Here is a 17,983-nt window from a genome sequence, read left to right on the forward strand (position 1 = left end):
CTTACTTCAATCAGTCCTTGTACATCATCTCTATTTAACCTAAAATTCAAGTGGGATTTTTTTCAACGTGAGAGAACATGACCAAGGTAAACCTAAGCTGAACAAAAAAAAAGAGACCACCCAAATTTCTAAAAGCTGCCAGTCAATATAATCTTAATGCTAAAACTTTTGACAATTTTGCAAATCACATCAAAAAATTAGTTTAGTAATTACTAGGTCTGAAAATTTGGTTAAGAGATCATTTTATAACTTTGTCACTAAACATTCTGTAAAGTGTACTACTAATCACACTCTGGGCTTTTTCCAGCTGATTTGGAAATGTGGCTTATGTTTTTACTCACTCAACACAGGTTAATTTCAAAATTACAAATGTATGGGTTAAAATCTAAGTATTAACTTACTTTTCTTTAGAAAGTACAGTTTAAGTATACCTCAGAGCCCTAGAATTTGCATACCAGCTGCATCCAAGTTGGGACAGATGACCATTAATATACCTGATATAATCTTACCGTGTAGTTAGTATCATTCAGGTTCCAGTAGCTTCACACTTGCGGGTTTTTTTGTTTTATTAAAACCTTTTAATACCTGTTGGCTCCTTCCACGTAATACTAGTGCTCTAAAGGCATACTTAAATATGCCATAGTTTAAATATCCAATACATAATATTTACACTTTGTATGCAACTCCCTAATGGCACAATAAAATTTTTCTATTTCAGTGCAAACACCTCTAGCAACTAGAAAAATAATAAAATCAGAATGAGTACTTAATATTCTCCCTCCAAACCCATGCCCTGAAATAAGCCCCAAATATATTTACAACCCTAGAGATTATGTGTCATGCTTACATGTTCAAAATAAAACTGAGTAAATAAACTAGATACAGAATGCCTATTGCACATTTTAAAATCTTTCCTCATTCCACACAGGTCTCCAAAAACTAAACTAAAAAAGTAACTAGATTCCAATTATTTCAATGCAAGCTGGAAATGTCTTAAGTACCAACTCTGGCATTACTCCCATGTAAAAGCATCAAGATAAATATTGACTAGAACATTAAATCAGCCACCACTATTATTTAAAGATACGTATTAAAGGATTTTTAGTATTTTATCATGTGTTTAAAAAAAGAGAGGCATTCAGTATGATTAACCTTCACACTCCATATGTGATCTGCTAAGAGAAATGCCAATTGCCTTGTCAGTCCTTGAAATTCTTTTTTTTTTTTTAAACTCATTTTACAAGTTAAAAATTCAACTTTCTAATTTTTGTAGGTTTCATCCCTTCCAAAAGTGATCCAATGTCCTGGTTTAACTAAAACCCCACAAAGGCAAAATGTAAATCTAAGGGGCGGGGGGGAATGAAACGTGATCATTATCTTGGGGGTACACACACAGGTCAGAAAACACGTGACGATAAATGGGCTCCTATTTGATTGTTTTCATGACTTTTAAGAAGTGAGCATGAAAATAAAATCTTTATTTTCAGTTATTACCCACCAATAAGAGAAAGTTAGGTTCACAGTTTTAGCTCTTGACACAAAGTGAACTAGGAGGCAAATTTACATCCATCAGATACAACTAATGGACCAACTTTTTAAAGTTCAGGCTATCTTGAAAGCTTGCAACATACCAGATATTGCTGTATTCTTTAGTGACAGAATGCCAGCAATGGCTGACACTAAGTAGAACTTGTGATGTGTTTTTAATAGGAGGTGTTTTCTATATGTTGCTAAAAATCAAGGTTTACATACATGTTACATGTCCAGAAACAAGGTAAGATATTCAAAAGTCTAACCACAATGATTTCAGAGCGTGTATGTTGCAATCTCAAGAGGGGTCAATAGTCCATATGGACTAAATTAATACTTGCCTCTGGGTAGCAGGTATGTTTGTAAATATAAAATTATATTAGACATTAGCACCAGTGCAGAACATGCTCAGCATCATAAGATCCAAACACCAGCACGAAAGTTTATCCATCATTAAAAACCAATTACCTCCTCCCTAAGATGTCAAACTAGCAGGTAACTAGATTAATAAATCTAATCCAAATGAATAACTCTTGTACTGTACAATTTCTCTTTTAGAAGTAAACGGGAGAATGAATCAGCTAAATAGGAGATATTTTATGATTTAAGATCTTCAATATTTCAAAACTGGACATTACCATACACAGGTAGAAAATACTGAGTTACAGAAGATCTTTGAAACTGTACATGAAAATTCCTTTCCTGTTTACTTATGAATGTGGCATAAGATTAAAATAAAAAAATCCCAGAAAATCTGTTTGTTGATAATTCTCCATGTTATGTTTTAGTAAGTGGTGATGCCCCTGTTCAAGGAACCCATTAACCTAATTTTCTAATGAAGGAAGAGGTAAAAAATACTTATCACTTTATGTGGAACAGTTATCTATCAACTCAAGACCCAACTTAACATTAATATAGGAAATTCAGAAACAGTAAGATTTTTGGTTTATATTTCATGGACGGTGCTGCTGTTCCAACCTTATAAAGTAAAGCTGTCTGCTTTCCAAATTCCAAAAATTAACATACTCCCCCATCTTACCATACAAACCAGTGCCCTTTGGTTTCTTTAGAAAAAGGAAGGGTTAAAGGGTTGTTGATTATGGAAGTACAATTTTGATTTGGGACCTTCCATACACACATATCATACTGAGTGGCTAGATGCTTATTTTACATAACAGTTTAAATATTATGCAGTAGCCAAATCAACTTGTTCCACCCACCCTTTGGAGGGGGGAAAAACCCAACCCCCATGAAACTACTTCACTTGGTAGAATGTGTATCAACAATAAGTAGCTTAAACTTCCACCAATAAGGTGTCTAGTCTGGTTTTTAAAATGGGAAAGCCACACATTGTAAAAGTAAATATACTTGAAATTGTGTCAATTATAAATTTGAACCTAATGAACCATGCAGGAGCAAGGGTTAATAAACCAATGTGCTTTGAATTTGTTCAAGTACTGATATTTCTGTATATAAAGATTTAGCATATATAACAGCTATCATTAGAAGTGAAAAAAGATTTTCCCCAGAAATGAAAATATTAAAACTAAGTTAAAATACATAAAGTAGTATTAGTATTCCACACAGCATAAAATTTGACAAATCAAAGTTTACATGACCCAGCTGACCATGTGTGAAAATGCAAAGCAGGTATTAAAACTGATATTATGTCCAATATTTAAAACCAGTTTGTAATTGGGAGAACATCTAAATCCTTAATTAAAAAACACAAATGAAGTGAAAGCTTTAAACTGGTACACACTGTTCACACCTATATTTCAAGTTTGGAAATGCATATTTGCAAGCAGCAATACAAAAGTATTCATGAAGAATGCATAATCTCTGAAAATTATGAAAACATCCCTGCTACCAATACATTTCTAAATACAAAACTGACTACCATATTGTTACTTCTGTGTAGCGAGAGAAGTTCATTTTCAAAACAGATAAAATTCAGTCTTTAGGTGTGAATGGTATGAATGACAGTCTTTTTTTTTTTTTTTTTTTTTTTAAATTCTTAAGTCGTTTGGGATCCTTAAGCATGCAAAACCTCAGATGGGAGGGTCCACAAAGGAACCAGGGTTGTCTTATGGCATCCAGTTACGCCAGAGCTGGGAATGCCTCAGGGTCATCTACATCAGGAGCAGAAGCACTTGACTGAAAAAGAAAGAAATCAAAATTAACAATTCTCCAATCTTGGATTTCCATGTCTACATTTACACACATAACTCTAAAATACTAAGTAAAAATGTGTCAAAGCTTTACTGTTACAGATCAGAACAGGACTGTAATTATTTGCAACAAGCCTTGTCCTGAGTGTCTATCAAGACCTATTCCTTAATAACATGGGTTTAGTTTCCTAATAAATCACATAAAGAGATTCTCATGGGATATATATATATGATTCTTTGTTTACTATTTTATTCTCCTCAGTTGCTAAATAAGAATGGCCTCAGTTTGAAAGCAGGCTAAGAAACCTATTACATGATTCACTCATCAATACTAGAAAGGGACCCAACTCCTACTTACAAAGAGCAAAACAGCAAAAACATACTTAAAGATCTACATACACAAAGACCCTTTCAAAAACCTGATTTTCAGAGGAAGAAAAAGAAGTCGGCACCCCATTATTATTGGCAACCATAAAATTTGTATTAAGCTACCGCTATAATCAAACACTGACAGACTCAATCAAGCACGTAGGTTCCCAATTTGCCTCATCAGGTGTTGACAATTCAGGAGGACATCACTGTTTCCTAGCCAGACCACAAGAGATAATGAACTAACCTAACCCAGAAGTTACTGCTAATACTTTAATAGTATCTAGTCCTTAACAGTATGTACTTTAGTATCAGATCAGAATTCATATTTATCAATTACTAGGGCTTCTATAAAAATATTTAAGAACCTGTTTTGTGTCATACACATGGTACAAGGTATTAAAATTATAAAAGTAGGACAAAAATGAACCAGCTCTCACACTGTAGTTAAAAAAAATTTTTTTTAAATCAAGAAAAAATACATGCCTAAAATCATCCAATTAGTGTCACACAATTATGGACCCAAATGCTATCCTGAGACTAAAAGAGCAGGAGAGTCAAGGCAAAGAAAGTAGTTGGAATTTCAAGTAGACCTCAGTCAAAGCCAAAAAAGTTTATTTGGTTCCCTATAACTCAATTTCCTCTTCTATAAAATGGAGATGTCAATGTACTAACAACAATTAAATGTCACAATACATAAAATACCTAGCACAGCACCATGACCAGCACCTAGTAAGTACTCAATAAACACCTGGTAAATACTCTGTAAACAGTGTTAAGTGTAACTTTACTAGAGCACTGTTCAATTAAGTGCCTTAAGCAAAAATATAGCCTAAAATGTATTTTCTTCAAGGTATATCTATTTCCTTTCCCTTTTAATCCTATCCCCAAAAAGATCTAGGGCACTCATTTACCGAAAGAGGTCCTCGAATTACTTCAAAAAGTGAAAGAATTCTTAAAAATTACCTTGTCGGTTCTGCTGCCACGGTTTGGACGTCCACCACGCCCACGGCCACCTCGTCCTCCCCTGCCACCACGTCCTGGGCGGCCAAGGTCTCCAAAATTGATCTCCAGCTGAGACGTTATATCATTTGCCGGCTTCCGGAAATGATGGTCCATAACTGAATCTTCAGCATGAGCCTAAGAATTTAAGAGCAGGCCATGGGATGATTTATAGGAAAACAACACTGCAAATTTCTAAATAACGAACTTTCTCTTAAAAAGACTAAAAATCTAATCTGCACTTCATGTGAACAAATAAATCAGCAAATGATAATTTTAAAAAATGCCAATGCCACTACAGTTAATATGTAACGCTTAGGGATCAGCTATAGTCATCTTAGAGTAAGAACCCTTTGACTTTTAACTTTATAAACTCCCTTTGACTTTTAACTTTATAAACTACAGTTCATACTGGCAAGTCTTGAATAAAGGTATAAAATCAAACAACACAAGTGGCTGGGCCCCATCTGAAACCTACTGAATCATAATCTTTAGAAATGAGGTTTGGGGGCACCTGGGTGGCTCAGTGGGTTGGGCCTCTGCCTTCGGCTCAGGTCATGATCCCAGGGTCCTGAGATACAGCCCACATCAGGCTCTCTGCTCAGCAGGGAGCCTGCTTCTTCCTCTCTCTCTGCCTGCCTCTCTGCCTACTTGTGATCTCTGCCTGTCAAATAAATAAATAAAATCTTAAAAAAAAAAAAAAAGAAGAAGAAGAAGAAGAAGAAGTGAGGTTTGGGAAAGTACATTTTAAATGTGTCCGTCAGGTAGATTCCAATATGAACCCTTGATGAAGACCTATGGATAGATGGAATGGGAGGTCTCTACTGATGATTAATACTGACTCACTTTTTTTTTCCTTTAAATACTGAATCACTTTTTAAGTTTTAAAGAAAACTCGCTCTGTACTCTTCCCAAGTATTACTTGGGAAAATTAGGTATAAACTTCTCAGAATGCTTTTCTGTTCATGTACAACTACTCTGTGTTCTTTCCTATAAACTGGAAAATGACAGACTCAAGTGAAATGTAACTTTATATCAAGGAGCCTTGAAAAGCCAAGCACAAAAAATGCAAGTCTTAAATATAGACAGGTAACCTTAAAGTCAACATGTCTGTGAAATCCAAATCCTCCTTTGTATTTATTTATAAGGTATACCACCCACTCTGTAAAAACCGAAACAAAACAAAACAAAGCCAGACAATTTTACGCAGCTGAATTCTTAATTTCTTCCTGTATGTTTGGGATGAATAGGTTTTAAACTCTTCTAATTGATAACTTTTCTTACACTACTTTAAAGTATGTTTTAGTTTTTCTAAATACTGGTATAATCCTTTTCTGAAGGACAACAAACATTTTGTTCTTTCTAAATCTTGTAACACTACATCTGTTAATAACTATCCCTTAAAGTACCAATATAAATTTTGTATTTATATCTATGTTTTTACCCCTTTAATCATCTACTATCCAAACTAATTGTCATTCTTCAGTGCTAGGCAACTTAAAGGTAGTTAAAGATTCTTCTTAAGAGAACAATTTAAAATTAATGTTTAAATGTAAATCCACAAAACCACTAGCAAATTGAAATTATTATATATACTAATTAATTTTTAAACATTTGCTATTGCAAGGCAACAGTATCAATTCATTAATTAGAATCATTTTATAAGTTTATAGAGCACAGAACCAAAAAAAACCTAGTTGATAAACTATACTGCTGAAACACCTCAAAGTTTTTACTACAGTAATACAGAGGACATTTGGATGCTCAGGGAACATCTCTTTAAGGCAGCAAATAAATGTGCATAGTTTTTGCTTTTTCTTCTAGAGCAGTGAAATGATATCAGGAAATAAGAGCTCTAGCTTCAGCCCTGTCAATTAACACCATAATTCAATTTTCCATTTCTAAAGTTTCTTATTTTCCCTAATTACTACTTATTGTTTTGAGGATTAGGATATGTAAAAGAAAAAGGGCCCTTAAATATACAACAAACTTGAAGATCTACACAAAGACCAGACCATATATGCCGGTAAGGTCAGGTAGCCACATCACAAAGGCTACATGAATCCACACAAAAGGTGGCTTGATAACAAATTATCCTAGTTTCAGTTATTCTCAACCACTTTCACATTTTAATTTCCAAAGATTCCTAATTCTATATATATCATCTTATATAATTATTATTTCTGAAAAGCTCAATGTAAAACTGACTATCTAACCTGATTTTTACAAACTGCATAAAGAGACTTCAGGATAACTAATGAATTATGTAAAATATATCAGTATTTTGTGCAGCATCTTGTTCTGGAGACTGTTCTGTCAAGACCCAAAAAAGTTACAGATATTTCTATCAAAGGTACCTAAGTAAATCTTTCCCATATTAAGCAGTTTAATCATCAGTACAAATTAACAATCTCCCCAGATGAACTTGCATGGTTTCTTTAATCAGGAATACTCTAACCCAGATACACAACTTTATCTGAAAGAATTACAAAAAAAATAAGCAAAAACATCAAATAAAGCCAAATATCCCCCCCCCCCGCAGGACTTGGCCCTTAAGGCAATGTCCCCATTTATATTATTTTATGAGTCAAAGTTGTTTCAACCTTGATTTTATTTCAAAATGTTCCAAGTTTGTTTCACAAATATTTAAGAAAATTAAAATGCAATTATCTCACTGAATCTTATTACAGGTTGCCTTAATTTCAATTTAACTTTATGATTAAAAACTCATACTTGCACAAGCCCTAAATAATATAGCAGTGAGCCATTCCTCTACCTGCCCAAGGGACTGTTATCAAATCAGAAACCAGAAACATGTCTCTCAAATATTTCACTAGTAAATTAATCTGCTGGTTCTTATAAGACATCAGCCCTCAGAAAGGATAGCATCACTTACTGAAAAGTCTTGATCACTATAAATGACAAAGTTTGAAAACTTTGTTTTCATTGATGAAGCCATTCTTTTAGGTTTGGGTAAACCACATGAAAATGCTTACCTTTCAAATGATTCAAAGGCGGGACTTTAAAAAATATCATCATGAAAAGACCTACCTTATTTCAAAAACAGTAGTAATTGTATGATATACAACAGACTACTTTCTAGAAAAAGCAAAACCACCACATTAAATATATTCTGGATTGAATGAAAGACTACCTTTCTTGAAATATATGGTAACACAGTTTATTTTCCCTTTTGAACAATTTATCTACCCCCAAGGATCTTATGTAAAGTTTTTATTTTTTATAAAGATTAACCATGTGATATTTTGAAAAAGTAGTATAAATACAATTCAATACACATCTGAGAATTTCCAAACACCACAAAATGTAATTTTACCTCTTCACTCTTTGACTTATGAAGAACAAATCCCTTCTTCCATTGTCCATCAGCACCTTCATTTGGTTTTCGGATATTAAATTCTACTTTTGCCCGGTCCTTATTTTGAATAGCTTTCCACTCATCCAAAGTCATTTCTTTTGGACCCTCTTCCTTTACTTCTTCAACTTCATTCTCCCTGTGAAAACATACTTGTTTTATAGTTGGTAAGGGGCTGGTAATATAGTAACACATGATTATAAGGAAGAAGAAAATTTTGGCTTGTTGGTAATCTTTAGAGCTTATCCAAGGACAAGAGGATACCAGTCTTCTGTCTTCCAACTGTTAACACATAATTTGGTGGAGGATAGAAATTCCGTGCTTCTTCAATTAGTGAAAGCATGGGTAACAGAAATATACAACTCAATTTCATAAACTATGAAATCAACTATCAGTAATAACAACCTTGAACTGTCTTGATCCAAAATACACATTTCTTAAAACTATACTGCTTTAAAACTGTATTCATGGGGCGCCTGGGTCACAATCCTAGAATCCTGGTATCAAGCCCCTTACAGGCTCCCTGCTCAGTGGGGAACCTGCTTCTCCTTTTCCAGCATGTGCTTGTGTTCCCTCTCCCACTCTCTCCATCAAATAAATAAATAAATAAATGCTGTACCCTTATGTGATTAAAATAGTTGACCTAGCTTCTCTTAAAACACTTTTAATTTCTATAATTTCCCACAATATAGAACTTATAACAAAAATAGAGGCAAGTCCTCTAGGATGCCCGTGAGCAACCAAAATTCATACTCTAGAATATAAAAGAACTGTTCCTCTCTCCTTTATCAACTAACACTTAATGACAAAACAATTTTAAAAGCAAAGTTCCCATAAATCCAAAATCCTGTATACTCCAAACTTTCAAACCAGCCTGCGTATGGGAAGGAGACTGGTGGTTTTCTAAGTACTGGAACCTTTCACAACAGTTTCAATACTTAATACTAAATTAGTTATTTCCAAATAAAATTCTCAGGATATAACTGTTATATACTATTCTTTTCCCTTTTTATAAAAACAAAGCATAGGCCTAGGAATCTATTATTTTAGTCTAATCTCAACATGCAATGGTCACCAAACAAGTTGTTTGCTATTTTGGGAGCCCTGCTTCCTTCCAAAGATAGCAGGTAATTCAGTTAGCCTTAGAGCTCAAATATCTCTCTTCCATGCTACTCCTGTTTGACAAATCTTATCTTAAAACTGCCTATACCATGTTTACATTTAATTAATGAGACCTTGGCTATCAATATCAAGTCCAACTCTGTCACTTTAAAAATGAGAAAACTTAAGGATCAAGGAAAGGTCCTAGTTATTCCCAAGTCATGACAGAGCCAAGAATAGAACTTGGCATACTTTTACCATGTCATGAAACCACAATACCTATCTTCAAAGGTTGTAAGGATCAAATGAAGAAAATAGAAGTTCTGGGAACTACATATTAAGGGAATTAATCAAAGTTCAGCTTGTGTTTCTTAAATTTATACTTCCACATGCAAGATATAATGCTATATTCAGATTCTCTCTACTCTAGAATAAGACCAGAAACTGCTCTAATGTCATTATCTCAATCTTCTTTAGGCCAAATATCTGCAATTTCATTCCTGGGTCCTGTCAATACATCATTTCTTCTGATAAACTTATAATCTTTGCAAATCACTCTTAAGGTGATCTAAATATAGGCTCTTTATTAAAGGAACAGTTGTGTTGGATGTTGTCAAGTACTCCTGTTACATTAAGGTTCATTTTAGTCGCCCACCATAATTTCATTGTTTACCACTCAAAATTATAATTTCATATTACCCCAAGTTCAACATCACTTAATACCATGTGTTTTTATTTACTCTAACTATAAATCAATTATCATTCCTTCTTCCAACAAACCTATGGAATATGACAGAATTACCAACAGTGGTTCACTGTAGGATCAAGCCTTGGAGAAAAAGCAGAAAACCACCCGATTTAAATATGCTCTGATTAAGAATTATAAACCCTATATAATTCCTAGTTAAAAGTCTTTACATCACAATACTACATGACCAGCATGTAATTTCTGCTTGGGCTGACAGATACTAGAGGAAGGCATTCTTAAAATTCTTTCATCCCTGAATGAAAAACTTCAAAATCAAATCTTATACCTAAAAATTCAGAAAATGAAAAAACTGTATTAAGAAAGCCAGTGAATTAGTAACATATTCTGGCCCTTGCTGTCCTCATACATTTTAAAACATGTCAATAATGCTATGTTCCAACTCTATGTTGATGGAAAAAGAAAAAAAACTTCAGATGGACAAACTATTTTAAAATGGTCACATCTTCTAGTTTTGGAATAAAATTTATATAGTTAAGAGTCCAAAGTATTTTGAACTATGTGTTCTAAATACTACCTTTTATGTCAATCATTCGGTCTAATTTTTAGAAACCCCCAACTTTAGCTTCCAGTTCCCACCTATTCAATGCCTCTGGATAGCCATCATCACCAAGATTATTCATTATAATAATATTAAAAGCATTCACAACTTCTCTAACAAATAGCTAAATAAAATGCAGGACATCTTATTACTATTCTCCATTCTCAGGTTAAATAGTTAATTTTTGTTCTTAAAGTTAACAGATATTACTAAAATACGCATTTTCCTTATCTTTTCAAAGACAACAATGACAATTTTAAATAGAAATAACCATTTCTATTTTTCAAGCCATTATAGCCCAATATAGGAATGTGTAGAGCACTCTTCTGAATAGATACTATTTGAAGAACTGTTGTACAAGTCTCCTGTTAAAAGCCATCAAATAACAGCATTAGTGCTCGTTTCAGCAGCACATATACAAATAACAGCATGTTATTTCTCGGTAGAAACCCAAATTGCTTCCAATGCTTATGTACAGTGGCATCACCACTATACATAAACCACTTACTTATTTTCAGTGTCTGCAACTGGGTGCTCTTCACCTTCAGGTGTTTCCTCAGTCACATTAGATTGATCCAAGTCACTGCAATTATAAGATATTTGTTTCTGAATGTATTTTGGGGACTCTCTAAGGAAAAAAAGAAAAAGAAAAGCATCTAGGTCCATTTACATGTAGCTTAAGAATTTCTTATACAATTTTAAAAATCTTCACATTCTGAGTCTTTTCTTACTAAATTTACTTCCCAGTAGACCTCTACGAAAAAATAATTTAAAAATGCATACTGATCCAAGTTTATAGTTCAAGTACTTTACTCAAAACGTAGCAGGAAAGAGTAGCTTGCTTTAAGACAAACATCACCAGGCTGTCAAATTTTTAATGACCACAAGGGTCAATAGCTATAACAGGAACTATTAAAGACACACAGAAAATGAGTATACCCAAATAACTAAAATGTAAAGTTTCAGGAAAAGTTACATAGCTGTATGGAAAGAAAAACTAACATCACATTTATTTAAATATAGAAAAATCGGTCATGTGACATACTGTACTCAAACCTATCAAACACGCTATTTTAAGGAGTAGCTCTGAGAGCACCTGTTAATGTCCTACAGATAAGTTAAAATATAATAGTTACGGACAAAACTCTAATAAAGCATAAAAATCAATCTTATTTAAATATTATTTATTTTAAAAAATCAGAATACCAACGTTAATTCATCTTTGACAGTTCCCCAGTTGTGAGATCCGCTACCTCCACGTTTATCCTCATGCTTCAGGCCACTGTAATGTGAAAAAGAACTAACAAAACTGAGTTAACATAATACTCTTTAATTCTAGAAATGCAAATTTTGTTATATTAAAGAAGTAGAATCACATGTAAAACTACAATAAAAACCAATATAAGACTTACGATCTATCACTTCCACTATGCCTATCAAATTCACGTTTGCCACGAGAATCAAATCCATCTCCTCGGCCCATTCCACGTCCACGGCCTCCTCGACCTCTTCCAAGACCACCACGGCCTCGGATGGGCCGATCAATAATCGGTCTGCAACAAATAAAAAATATCGTATATTTCCAAGGTTTCCAGAAAAAACAAAGGGGGAATGGAATGCATCCAAAGGCTCAAATGTAGAAACATATTTATTGGCTAATAACCCAATGGTTCATTAAACACAGGTTTTAGAAAATTCAGAAACAGTCTACTTCGAACCAAGAATCAGAACTGGGAAGCTCCCCCCAAATAGGAAAATTATTTTTGCCTTCTCTAAAAGTTTACTACTAGTGCCTGTACTTTTTTCATGATTATTCATATTATAATCCAGTAAAACCATTACACCTCACCAACACACTTCGAAATTAAAATGAACACATCTAACATGCGTAACACATCTAACACAATAATATGAGTAATCTGTTTTGCTATAAACAATTACCCAACAGGACTTTTCTGCTAACATCTGGGGATACCAAGGAAAAGAAACTGTCCATCAATTCAACTGAAGTGTTCCATTACCAGAAATCCAAGACTGCACACTAAAAATTGTTACCAAAAAGTTCACAGTAGAACAATGAATACACTTAGGTATTTCTTGAAAAACTGATAAACGTACCAGCCACATTGCTACCTGGCAAATTACGCCCAATTTATAGATTTGTATTAAAATATGACTCTCTTAAACTGACAAAACATGAAGAGATTTTTAAAAATCTTGCCTATCAACTGAAAATTCTCCTCCTTCACCCTTTTCTTCAAGTGGCTTTTCAAATCGTCGTTCACGAGGTGGTCGCCTTTCTGGTCTCCTATCAATTATTTTCCCTTCACCTTGCAGCTGTTGATCAGGTCTTCTTCCAACACGTCTTATTCCTGAAATGATAAATAACCTGCATAAGCAAATTATTTTTGCAACACAAAAAAAATGGCAGACTATTGAAGACCAAAAAGAAAAAAAAAGCCAGTTTTTTTCAATCCAGTAACTAGCACTTGCAGCTGAAAAAGGCCAAAACTATGCCATCTCTAAAAAGTATAACAAAGTACCTGAGAAATTCCTAAAGACCATAAACTTGTTTCAAACTTCTGTGTAGCTTGCATAATTATGCCTCCCCCACCAAGGAGTCTCTATAACCAAATTGAAAGTTATCTGAGTAACCATCATTTCTCTCGGGTTTCAAGATGCCAGTCTCTTAATTTAAAATTCTAACTTTTGAGAAATTTTAGTCATGATACATTCTGGCTTTAAAGATACCAAAAGAGATTAACACCAGTAGCCACTCATTAATAATACCCAAGCAAATCAACACACTCACCAAAGAAGGGCCCTCAGAAAAACAGTGAGAACCACTATTTTAAATGATCTGGAGAAAACAGAACTCCAGCAGAGTAAAAAGAGTGACAGTTCTATAAATTGAAAAACTGAAAGGAAAACAAACAGCATTGAGGATTACATCTCCACAGTTTCAAACAACTAATTAACCAGAAGAGTACTATTTTCTTGTATTAGTATATATTCACCTATGTATCCATCCATATCCATACACACAGATTAAAAAAAAAAATACTGCTATGCAACCACTAGGAAATAATCCAGTTGTTTTATTATAAATGGAGAGCTTTTTTTTTTTTTTGCCTTAACAAATATCTTTGTTTCCAAATCTTTAAATCCCCTCCCCACAAACACACATACCCCTTTAAAAACTATTTTTTTCTATTTCCTTAAATAGAAAATAGAAAAACTATTTTTTTCTATTTAAGAAATAGAAACTTGTGGGGCGCCTGGGTGGCTCAGTGGGTTCCAGCTCATGATCCCAGGGTCCTGGGATCAAGCCCCACATCCCACTCTGCTCGGCAGGGAGGCTGCTTCCTCCTCTCTCTCTGCCTGCCTCTCTGTCTACTTATGATCTCTGTCTGTCAAATAAATAAATAATCTTTTTAAAAATTTTTTTAAAAAAGGAAATAGAAACTTGTTGCACTAAGTGATGGCTGAAGTATTTAGTGACTTCCCCCAGTATTACTTCTTTCCTGTTAGTGTCACAAAAGCAACCAATATACATTACTGGCCTCAAGGATAAGTAGATAAATTCATGACTGGAAAATTTCAGGTATGCTATAACTCCCAAACCATAATTTCTGACAAAGAAAAAAAAAAAGGCTGAGGAATTAGTTTTATAACAAGATCTTAAGCTGATCACTGGTTCTAAGAAAGTGACCACCATCAGGATGCACCCCATCATTCAAATGCTTATATAAAGTCAAATAATAAATATCAAACTCTTAAATGAAATTTTAAGGTCCACTCCACATAAACTCTCAGGACAGCCCATAAATGTAAGATCTTAAGGCATCTTAAACAAATGTTGTCACAGGTATAGTGTACTGGGGTGGAGCTATGGGACCAGTCCTTATAATCGTAATATCCAAGCCAAACACACCCGAATGAACAATGGCTTCCTTCCCCACCCAATATCCATTATTATGCTTAGAAAACATAAAAAATTTACTAAATAAACTCACCCAATGGCTGACATTTAAAAATTCAAGTTTCTCTTCATCTATTTACCTGTACTTGCAAACTTCACTTGATTTTCAGTAGATTCCAGGATTTGAATTAAAAAATTTAAAAACATCTCAGGCTACACTATTAGTGATGTTCTGCGGTGTCAGTTCTCAGATTCTTCAAATGGACAAAACACAAGACACAAAACTCCTATAATATTACCAAAAACATGTATCTAAGATATGCCTAGTATCTGCCAGCACCTATATCCAAAGGCATAAAACACATAATCAGGTAGCAATTCTTCCCACTACATGAAGGTAGGGAGACTTTTCACAGGTCTATCAGTCTCCAATGCCCAAAACATCAACTGACAGGTAGTAGAATATAAAAACAAAATCTTTTTCACTCAACTTTTTCCTGTATTTATAAGCTTATGTTTTATGCAATTTAAGGTTACGAGTACTATGAATTGGTGATCTAAGGAAGATGGTGATAGCTAATATGTAAGTTTACCCAAGGAAAAAGTACTGAATGGTAAACTCTGTCCTGGTTTTAAATTTATGAAGTAATTCCCCACCACTGCAACTTAAAACACTAGGTTCCAGGTCAAAAGCTTACCTACTTAAAGCTGGGCTTTATGATCAAAACAACTGAGGGGTTTAAACCAGGCTTCACAGTTTGAGCATTCAAAATGGGTGAACACATCTACCTGGTACACTTTAGATGTATACATTAGACTCAATTTTTTCATGCACTTTTTTTGGATTAGCGAGATCAAGAAGGTAAACCTGAGCAAAAACAGTAATACAGGCCTGTGTTCCTTAACGCAGAAATTAATTATTCAACTGTGCTACAGGCTGCTTTAAAACCTAGACGACTGAATTGATATTTGGTCTAAACGATGTATAAAAGGCTTTCCAGCACTCCCAAGTTGTGCTTCTCCCCAACCTGTAATTTTAACACAAGAATGCTTTTGTTTTATTTACCACATAGGTTCTTCATTCCAAGCATTACAGAAGCTCTGTATTTAAAAAAAAAAAAAAAAAAAAAAAAAATCCTAAGCCAAAACCGAACACAATTGCTGTGATTTTTATAATTAGTTGAATGCTGCGGGATTAAACTAAAACTAATGAGAAACAAGTTTCTTTCAGGAGCACGTGCCAGTAAAGGGTAATTCCAACTTTCAACATAAAAAGGCAACTTTAAAGATCCATAGCTTAAGTCCTACACCTACTTGCTACTGATCACATACACTTTTTATCCTCAACTGTTTTGCTTTTTCATCCACCACAAAAGATCAAACAGAAATAAGAAAATGCAAAAATCAACCTCCAGACAATCCTGTGAAGTTTACAGTGACCTCTGGTAGCAACTATTACCCGCCAATGAATCCTGACCATGCTTCACGCACATGTGGCGCAAAAGTTACAGACTCAAAAGAGGTCTGCTGTGGCTGAAGTTGTGACAGCCTCTGCAATCAATTCACCACGAGGCCCAAGCTGGGCCACCATAAGAAATACTGAGTGCAGGGGGAGGGAGCGGGGGAGATGTTGGGAGAGAGGACGGGCCTCAGGATTTCCTGCAATAACCAGTCTTCGTTCAGAATTCCCGCTTCTGCTTACTACAGTGTAACCAAATTTCTCTTTTCAAAAGGTTAATTCACTCGAGCAAGTTGGTAGTTTCTCATAGTTGAAGGGATGTGGGGCGGACAATAAGGCACATGTGGCATCTGAAACGGTAGCTCACTCCACAGAACCCAGAACTAGCTCAGGTGCAAACTCCGATCCCCAGCTTTTCACTTGGGTACTCCGCGCCATCGTGGGACAAGATGGCAGGGAAGAAGCCAACCGCACCTCAAAGCAGCACGCCAGGGAGAGCTCTGAGCAGGAAGCAGCTCTGGACCCCACGCTTCCCCGTAGCTACAAACGCTTCACTAAGTAGCCAGCCTCCCCGAACCTCGGTCCATGCGCTTGCCCGCCACGGAATCCGGCGGGAAGACAACAATCTCCCAGGATCGCGAACACGCTCAAGGAGCAGCTTATCTCTGGAGCACGCTCCCCCCTCTCAGGAACTGAGGCGGGAAGGGGGTGGCTCCAGGATCCTTGCAGGTGGTTTCAACTTGGGGCTACCACGCTACCAGCACCTTCGCGGGACCTAGCTTTTGTGGTGTGGGGGAAAACCTGAGGAAATCGGCGGCAAAGTCTCCCGCGAACCCTCGGAACTCCAGAAGCAAGTGATAGCCTTAAGTCCCCTCGCTCTTTCCCTCCATCCCGGGTCTCCCCCACCTTCTACCACAGCTTTACCTTCTTTCTTAAGCGCCACGGGCGGCTGCGTCTCCTCTTTCTTGTCAACCACGCCAACGTTGGGGGGCAGCGGGTTCTTGCGGTCTTTCTGGGACTCTTTACGCAGCTGTTTGCCTGCCGCGTTGGAGTTGGTCTGGGCTGCGGCCTGAGCTGCGCTCTTGGCCCCAGGGCCCCCAACGCCGCCCCCGCCGGCTTCTTTTTTCTTGTTCTCTGCTGCCTTCAACACCTCAAAGGGGTCCGATTCGTCGTCAAATAACTGGTCGAATCGGTTGGTGACCACGCAGCCGAAGCCTTCCTGTAAGTGCCCAGGCATGATGGTGGCTCGGCGGCGCGTTCCTCCACGGATTGCAGCGGGCCGCGCCGAGCCAAGAGCGCCTGCTTCAGCTCTTCCCACAAGATGGCCGGGCCGAGAGAGGGGGGCCGTCTTCTCTTCCGGCGGCAGGCGCACATCCGGGAGCGGCCAGCGCCGCACGGCACTATGGGGTATGTAGGCCAGAGTCGCTTCTCTGGAGGCGGTTTCCGGCGCCAAGACTACAATTCCCAGAATACGTGGCGTGACAACTCTTCGCGCGCGCCTAAGAGGCGGGACCTCATAAGGGCGTGGAGTTTGCGAGCTGAGGGCGGGGAAGCGCGATGGTGGGTGGAGTTCTGCCACCTGCTCTTGCCACCCTTAAACTCTCTGGGTCTCACGCTACGCTGAAAACAGGAGAACGTGACCGCGTATTTCGCTCGCGAAAGTGTTCTATCTTTAGTTTTATTTTCCCCGCCTCCATCCCTGGACTAACTTTCCCCATTTCCCCGGGAAGGTCAAGGTGACTCTAG

General features: G+C 36.3%; 1 protein-coding gene across 4 annotated transcripts; it reads right to left on the minus strand.

Annotated features, from left to right (window-relative positions):
* Positions 1 to 1,457: 1,457 nt before the first annotated feature.
* Positions 1,458 to 17,592, minus strand: SERBP1 (SERPINE1 mRNA binding protein 1). 4 transcript variants are annotated; one of them, XM_059137818.1, is made up of 8 exons: positions 17,162 to 17,592; positions 13,078 to 13,228; positions 12,269 to 12,409; positions 12,067 to 12,138; positions 11,365 to 11,439; positions 8,410 to 8,587; positions 5,037 to 5,210; positions 1,458 to 3,687 (listed from the first exon to the last, which is right to left on the minus strand). In XM_059137818.1, exons 1-8 carry the CDS (start codon positions 17,472 to 17,474, stop codon positions 3,631 to 3,633), a joined length of 1,161 nt encoding a protein of 386 aa, XP_058993801.1. In that variant the 5' UTR covers positions 17,475 to 17,592; the 3' UTR covers positions 1,458 to 3,630. The 4 variants fall into 4 exon arrangements, with proteins under 4 accessions (XP_058993801.1, XP_058993799.1, XP_058993800.1 ...); XM_059137816.1 differs by having other exon boundaries at positions 11,365 to 11,484; XM_059137817.1 differs by having other exon boundaries at positions 12,067 to 12,156.
* Between the last annotated feature and the right edge of the window lie 391 nt (positions 17,593 to 17,983).

Source organism: Mustela lutreola, chromosome 10, assembly GCF_030435805.1.
Source record: "Mustela lutreola isolate mMusLut2 chromosome 10, mMusLut2.pri, whole genome shotgun sequence".
Classification (NCBI taxonomy): domain Eukaryota; kingdom Metazoa; phylum Chordata; class Mammalia; order Carnivora; family Mustelidae; genus Mustela; species Mustela lutreola.

Coding starts and splice junctions, on each gene's coding strand:
- SERBP1 (XM_059137814.1), bottom strand. CDS start 17,474: ATGCCTGGGCACTTACAGGAAGGCTTCGGCTGCGTGGTCACCAACCGA. Junction 12,410..13,077: donor GGAGAATTTTCAGTTGATAG/GCAAGATTTTTA, acceptor TATTTGTTGCAG/ACCGATTATTGATCGGCCCA. Junction 12,157..12,268: donor CATAGTGGAAGTGATAGATC/GTAAGTCTTATA, acceptor CAGTTTTGTTAG/TTCTTTTTCACATTACAGTG.